This window comes from Opisthorchis viverrini, assembly GCF_000715545.1.
Source record: "Opisthorchis viverrini unplaced genomic scaffold opera_v5_1, whole genome shotgun sequence".
Taxonomy (NCBI): Eukaryota; Metazoa; Platyhelminthes; class Trematoda; order Opisthorchiida; family Opisthorchiidae; genus Opisthorchis; species Opisthorchis viverrini.
In genome coordinates this window covers 1049202-1056949 of record NW_008751657.1, presented here as the reverse complement: position 1 = coordinate 1056949, position 7748 = coordinate 1049202, and the positions used below count along the sequence as shown (strand labels likewise).

At 44.4% G+C, this 7748-nt stretch overlaps 1 protein-coding gene across 1 annotated transcript in view; it reads left to right on the top strand.

The window, feature by feature from the left end:
* Positions 1–1130: 1130 nt before the first annotated feature.
* T265_00014 (hypothetical protein) overlaps positions 1131–7748 on the top strand; it is a gene marked incomplete at both ends in the record, with an annotated part of 39775 nt that continues 33157 nt past the window's right edge. The window contains 2 exons of the mRNA XM_009163671.1: positions 1131–1216; positions 7172–7433. Of these exons, the coding sequence (XP_009161935.1) occupies positions 7177–7433 (257 nt within the window). The remainder of the gene's footprint in view (positions 1217–7171; positions 7434–7748) is intronic.

Genomic DNA, 7748 nt, shown 5'->3' with positions numbered 1-7748 from the left:
ACGTGTTAAGCTTAGCTGCTGTCCTTCTCCATCGGCAGCATAGTTTCCGCAGTAACCTAGGCAGGAGTGGTTGAGGACCAGGGACCGGTCGAACCACGGACCTTCCGGTCAGTAAGTTCGTGCTCTAACCACTGAGTCATCTCGCCTCATCTTGAAACCCACTATCTTAGCAAGACTATCAGCGGTTCTGTCTAAAGATTGGAGGTAACATCTCACCACCTCGTTCCAGCTCCCGTTCACATTTCGAGCACAGAAACCCAACTAGCATTAGTTGTGTCTCCGCATCTCTCATCAACTAAGCCGCTGTTAGACCCGCCAAATCATCGACAGGACTTGACCCAGTGATTTGGCTTATCCCTTTTATTAATCAGGTACTGCACATTTCCTTTCGTAGTGATTATGCTTTCGGTGTTGGGCCTTTATTTTACTGCATTGGCCCCCTCAGGAGCGTCCTCCTTTTTCCAAAGCTTCCTTTCCCCATGAGACTTTCCTGAGTTAAACTGCTCCACGGCCCAGAACGGTCCGCGATCGTCCGGTGCTAAATCGGATCGCATAGTCCGAGCAGTGTTGTCCAACCTTTAAGTCCACTTTATTAACGCCGCTCCACTGGGTTATCGATTAGTACACACGGGTGCGGCCATGTATCAGTCTAGTTGTTTTCCCATGTGTACTGCTCTTGGGACGGTTTTCCCAACAACCTCGGGATCTTTAACCTAAGCGAGTGTCTCATCTTTCCTCGGAATAACTCTTCAGTTCAGGTCTCTGTTTGATACTGTCGAATGTAGGTCCGTGGATGACACTTCCCCCATTCAGTTGAACGTTATAGGTGGCCAGTCGTCAGCTATCTTCGACTGGCAAACCAGAATCCTATCGACATTTCCAATCATCTTGCCTTTGCTCGGTGACAAACTGGTGGTAGCCCACTAATATCGCCCTAGAAATTTAACCTTGCCCGCTGCTATTGAGTAGCCTGGGCCTATGTGCTTGCATTACTCTACCTCTTCCTCTCGCAGCTTACGGTGTTCCATATGGGTCCGGTCAGTCGCTCTCTACACTTAGCCCTTTATCGCCGGACACACTTTTGATGCGTGGCTAAAAGAGCACGTAAAGAGACACTGTGGAGTTCCCTGCTTTTTCTTTCGTTGCTTGAAGGTTTCTGCACACAGATCACAGGTGCTTCACACACTGCTTCTGCAATCAGTCTCAGGTTTACAAGGTACAGGGTAATATTTCTTTTGCTTCCACCCCAAACACACGCATTACATCTCTCAGTCAGTACTGATGTAGCACATTAGCAGCACACTTGTAGCAGGGCGTTTTTCGTAGGTTCACTGCCTTCCATTATCCCCACCTTTCAGCTTGTTAAAGCTACATCCAGTGTAATCTAAAGAACCAAACCACGATGAAAATTTAGACGAGCGCGCTAAGCAAGGTCTTTCGGGCGGGTCTGAGCGGAAAGCAAAGAAACTGACAGGCTCGGTGAAATCTGATTTTGGGTTTTGAATTTAACAATCTCTCAACTGAGGCCTGGATGAGAACCCTACCCTGGGCCGGATGAAAAACTCGCGCCAACTCCAAAATTCCCTCAGCACATTACCAGACCACGACCATGGTTTTCGAACACACCGGAGGAAGGACAGCCGTTGGCTGAATGGAATTCTACCTTACTTCAACCAATTTTCGAACGCAACATTGCTTAAAACCATAGGCCCTTTGTCTTCTGCGCCTGACCTCAGTTGCAGGTAAAATGGAAAGGTGCTTTTTAAACATAAATCGTACGGCTCTTCAACAATATCAGGGCTTTGGTACCACGACGATGTGGGTTTCGTAAAATGTCGGAAATCTTCAGTCGGCACAGAAAAATGGGGCGTTGGCCCTAGATTCTGAGGGTTCATTGTAGGAGCTGTATACGCAACTGCTCACCAAATTCAGACCTGCGGAGCCTAAATTGTTTCAACCGTTTCATGGCTTCTTGATGGACAGAATGAACGCGAGAACCAGTAAAACTGCTGTCCGGTTAAATTTCCGCCATAGTCTGAATGTTCTTTCTCCTTGCAAACACTGAATAGTTAAAAATGGATGAAGGTTAACTGTAAAGTGCTGGAATTTATTCACTTCGTATGCAAGGACATTTTGAAAAGTACTTTCTCAGCCCATTCATGTACTGGATTTAAAATCGGTTTGAAAGGAAATAAATTGCCGGTTTCCACCAAACACCTAACTGGCGTTTTCGAAAAAGTTTGGTAACAATCGCTAGATTGTTGAAAACGATGGCTACCCAATCGGTTTCAAGCGTTTTTAACCTGATCTAACTGTCATACTCGTGATACCACGAATGATGATGAAGCTTTTAGCCGTAGGCCAGCTAGCATTCACGCATAGCTCGGGGCACCTAAGGAAACTCGAAATCCTTGATCTTCGGTTTTTGACGAATTCTTCAAAAATGATTCTCTCCTAAAGGATTATCTCCATAAAATGGTGGGTCAGAGGTCTGTTTAACTACAGGCGAAGCCGTTGTAATCATCCAAAGCTTTAAGTTATCAAATCGCAGACATTTTCAGTTGTGTGTGATTTGAATGCATCTACAGTTACGACAAGATGTATGCAAATGCCACCGATTTACTGTGGGCCGTCAGAAGAGCTCCAAAATATTTGGCTACATGTTTCGCCGACTGTCGTTTTTTGGCGCACACGCGGTATTTGAATATGGACTGCAAGCTTTTATACGTACGCCTCAGTAGCTGCACAAACTAGTCGACCGATTTGCGGTCTAGAGGCGGCAGGGTGAAACTTAACAGAATGACGACGTGCCCGATATCTTGTCAATCGTTTTTAGTGTCCTAATGAGTACTGGATGGGTGTATCGGAGTCTGACAACATTCCAAATACAAGCTACGCATCCTCAAATCAGAGGAGAATACCTGCCGGGGAAAGTTCTAAGGAGTGGGCAAACTTCGGGCACATTGCTTTAGGCGGTTAGATTGACGGTCCAAAGAACCTTAAGGCCTGACAGTGCGCCAAATCCGTCAGGAGGTCTCGACCACGACCCTCAATACTATTAAACCTACACATGTGGTGGCTTATCAAAGCATGTATCACCAGGGCCTGCTCGGAATATAAACAACTCATCACATCGCACATGTGCCACATTGCTGGTGAACATTATCACTATCGGCGCAGTTTTCATTTTCATCACCACAATATGTTTGATATTTGTGAGCCTTTGAATTCACTTTCAATGGTCTGTTGCCCTTCTGAGTGATCAATTTTTACTGTGGTATCTGATCCATCCTAGTCCTATCTGTTACCTTGGACGAGATGCCTTTACGTCGTACAACCAACTTGTAATTTCTCTTTACCTTGATATCTTGTCAGTAAAATGAATTGTTGCAAGAAGTCCACTGATTTAATAGCTGAGTAATTTTCTTAGTTCCTACGCTCTAGAATCACGAATTTGAGGGTACTAGTGGTCACAAGAATGTTCAAAAATAACTGTCCAGTAAGGAGATACTGGGTGCTCAATCACATGCCCACCTCCTTACGGATTTTAGATTCAATTCAGCAACAAATTATATCCCAGTTCTAAAAGAATTGAATGACAAGCTGACAGTTCAGTGCACACAACGGTCCGGAGAAAATCCTACGTGGACTAGTTACTCCACGTTCTTTGTCAGCCAGCGCAGCGTGGTGCAGTATCATGGATTGTATGAAACCACTGAGTCAGAACTATAGAAAAAACGGACGTATTCAAACATAACGACCATCCACAACGCTTCATCATAATAAAAATGTGCTTCAGGCTGCTCATCTGGTGGTTGTGGCGATAAAATAAAGCCTCGTTCGTATCGCCTATACTTTGAAGATAACTTACATATCTGTTGAACCATACAGCTTTCAGGTCCAGATAATGCAGTAATCAGCCTGCTCTTTGCTAACGAAATGCCTCACTTGAAACGGGAAAATAGCCCAGGATACATGCAAGACACCGTTGGTTTCTCTCCTAGCCTTTTACGGCAGAGTATTTTCGAAAAACGACCAAGCAAACTAAGGAGTGAAAACGAGAGAGTACATCTCACTAGAGTTACCAAATCCACCAAAGTGTTAGTATCTCAAATCGAATAGGTACACGCCACTTTCTCAAACCTGCCCCAACCGCCTCGCATCATCCACAGAGTTGGGCACTGACTGCTGAAATCTACCCAGAAGCATTGTCAGGCAACGGATTAAACAGCGGCAATGCGCTCGTGCAATTCAGCTTTGTGTCACGGGAGGCTCTATGTACATACGTTTGGTTTGTGACTTTTGGTTATGTGACTTTTGGTTTCTCCACATCTCCCATGGACGTCTCGCCGTCCTGTTAGCTTTTATCCCACAAATTTAAAATTCATCGGGTAGGTAAAGTGGGTGCAAATAGCTGCACTGGCTAAACTCGAGCTGCCGGAATTTAAGATGAGACGCTAGAACTTGACAGTAGCTGGGTCGTGTTTTCCGCCGGGTGCATGCCAGCTCATGTGAACACAAACCAATAATTCGGTGAACGTTCTTTTCCTCCAGTATATCAGTAGAATGGGGCTATTTTCCAAACTCCATCGACTGCCATCTGTTTCGCTCTATCTGTAGGTTATCAGGCATTGTCTAAAGTATGGAACAAACATTACTTACCTTGGGTAGCAGTTTGGTTGCGAATCGATTTGTGAGCTCATATGCTTGTAGAATACTTGGTAGCGTAGGATCTATTAGGATTCTTCCGTATAACATGCGATGCATGTGGAGCCTCGGGATTCAGTTGCAAATATATTCAATAAATTTTCATTGAACTTAAAGAGAACACACTCGGATACAATGCCGTTATCATATATACAGCCAGTGTATTTACTGGACATCAGAAGACTCATTGTGCACGAAAAAAGACGACGGTTTCGTACGTCAAGTAACGCCAAAATTATTTCTGAGGACTGTGACATTGCCATTATGTGATGTGAGTTATATACGGCTTCAGAAGCAGTCGTTGAAAGGTAGTGTTATACGCGAACTAATGCACTGAGATGGCAGTTGGAGCAAACTGAACCCACCAGGACTACAAAAAGCATCAGAATAGTCCGCAGAATTTTTTCGCATTGTTTTGAATTCCATTAATAACGGGATTAATGGAGTACTAGATAACAGTGTCTGCCTATGGTCGAGACTCTGAGTTCTTAGCTGAACTACGATAAGTCGCCTACTCTCAGAATGACTTTGCGTTTTCTCGATGATTGGTGGTTCGAGAACGCGCGATAGAGTAGATGTACAATCGGATAGTATATCGCTGTGTTTCTGCTCGGTACTGATTTTATGCGAACCGATTTTCAACGGTTGTGACCGCTTATTTCAACAGTTCAGCCAACCTAAGGGAGGTTGCGTGGATTCTATCGTGCCTGTTTTGAGGACTTAGTCATTAAGTGAACCACCCGCTGATCAATTAGGACTCGTTTTGTTTCGCCTCGTTGCGTGTTTACTGATGCAGTCCTGTACTGACCAAAGATATACCCGGTGATGAACAAATAAAAGAGATCCAACCAACAGCGCACTGAAGATGTCTCTTCGAATGGTGACGAAACGTTTGCAAATCAATTGCGAAGCTCGGCGAACAGATCAACAGCCACCTGATCAATTACCAACAGATCCAAGATCCTCATTTCTTAAAGGTCTGGCCTCACCACCGCACCACAGTATAGGACGCTGTACTATCCTGGAGAACCACTAACGGACCGTTTCCACATAACCACTGTCTGTGTACGCACCTGTCGCCTTTAGAATTCATGTGACAAGTTCATCTATCTCACTATCGACAGTGCTAATACAGCTTACCAAATGGGAATGGGAGTGCATAGGATTAAAGCTACTCTTCTTTTGGACGCCGTTTTTCGCTATTGTTTCGCTATTGTTTGCAACGCCATATATCATCGAGGTCAGCAAATCATGTTGCTGTCAGAAATCCATACCAACGGACTACGATGGTCCACGTAGATCCCTCACACGCCGGATGATCACTAACCTGTCGAATGAAGGAGAACTCTGGGTGGAGGCCCAGCAGAGAGTGAGGGCTTTTGTCACAAGCAATAGGCGCACCTTGTTTCAGCTTATCCGATCAACTGGCCAAAAGAAGACGGGTTTTAGTGAAATAATTCCAAACAGATGGAACGTTAGTTCATGAGAACTGTGTGCGCGAACTGTTATCATGTACGGGTATACGACAAGCTTTTTCCTGAGTTTACCATCTCCAGTAATGTAAGATAAGACTGTCTTCTGACACTAGTGCTGCCTAGTTTAGTTAATGACGTACTATCTGGAACTTCTCTGCATGTCTCTAAAATCTCACGAATGCTTTGCAACGTTCGCACATAGTTTGAGAAATCGGACGACTTTGTTTCTCTTGGTTCAGCTCTTTCAAAGACGCAAGTCCTTTTAAGCAACTTAAACAGTTTTGCTGCACCGTTTGGTATGAGTTTCACGCCTGCGAAATGTGACGTGTGACTACAAGACTGATTGGAATCAAACTCAAATCTCACGCTTTCAGATTAGCCAACCGATGTGGTGGGTAAATTTTTTTATCTGGTCGGTTGCATAATTTCCGGTGGACTAGCTGAAGACGAGATTACCTCTCGAATCGGGAGAACCGGGAGAGTTTTTGCTAACCTGTGACCGGTGTGGTGTGAGTTTGTCCGTCTAAGGCACAGTATGACCTTCTTTATGGATAAGAAATGTGACCTCTACGTGCAGAGGACATAGGAAATCTGTAGATGTTTGACCATCGGAAGCATTCATCCGGTCTGATGGGAATGTCGAAATAACAGCTGTCCTATAAATAAAAGCTGTCGTATTCAGTGCTTAGCTGTCTGGTTTTCCGTTCCTTGGGAACAATATACATTACAATACAGTATACAATATATGATACAACTGATCATGTCATCGCCTCCAATGCCTTGCTATGTATCTCACTTTGCCTCGTTCTTCCGTGACCAAAACTAGAACAGCTTGAACAGCCGCACCCCTGGTACATGGCGTAGAGGTGATAAACGGACTGATTCACGACCTACGTAGTCTCAATTGACGTCGTGCCAAAGTCCTCTTTCCATTCAGTTTGTTTCTAATCTGTGTATGGTTTCTTTGAACTGCGCGTGTTTCTTTTCAGCCACTATGGGCTTACTAACATCTGGTACTCCTCTGCACTGGAATGAGACAAAGAAGCACGCTCGATACATACAAACGGAAGGCATCAAACAATTCATTTACCTCTATCGGACTCTCAATTCAAGAAGGAAGCACACGTTAAAATGGGGAGACGAGATTGAGTACACATTGTTGCGCGAAGACCCTAAAACCGGCTGCGTCCAACTTTACCTCACGGCCTCTGATCTCCTACAGCGTCTCCCATCACCGGAGCTTAATGGAAGGTAGGTTCTCCTTTGGGGTATTCATTAAACGACTGGTGGATTCTCGAGACCCACGATTGATTTGATAAATCTGCGGATGGTTTCGTACAGGACTATAGATGATTTCATAGACATAATAAACACCCTGAATATTTGACTTGTTTGATGACAGCTGAGGTTTGACCATCCATCTACCTTCGAACCAAATGCAGTTTATCGTCCTGGGGTTTTCTATAGATGCTAGTTTCACCGCGTTGAATTCGAAACCGGACACACGTACCTGCACAACCGCATTGTGTGAATATATATATATATATATATATATATATATATATA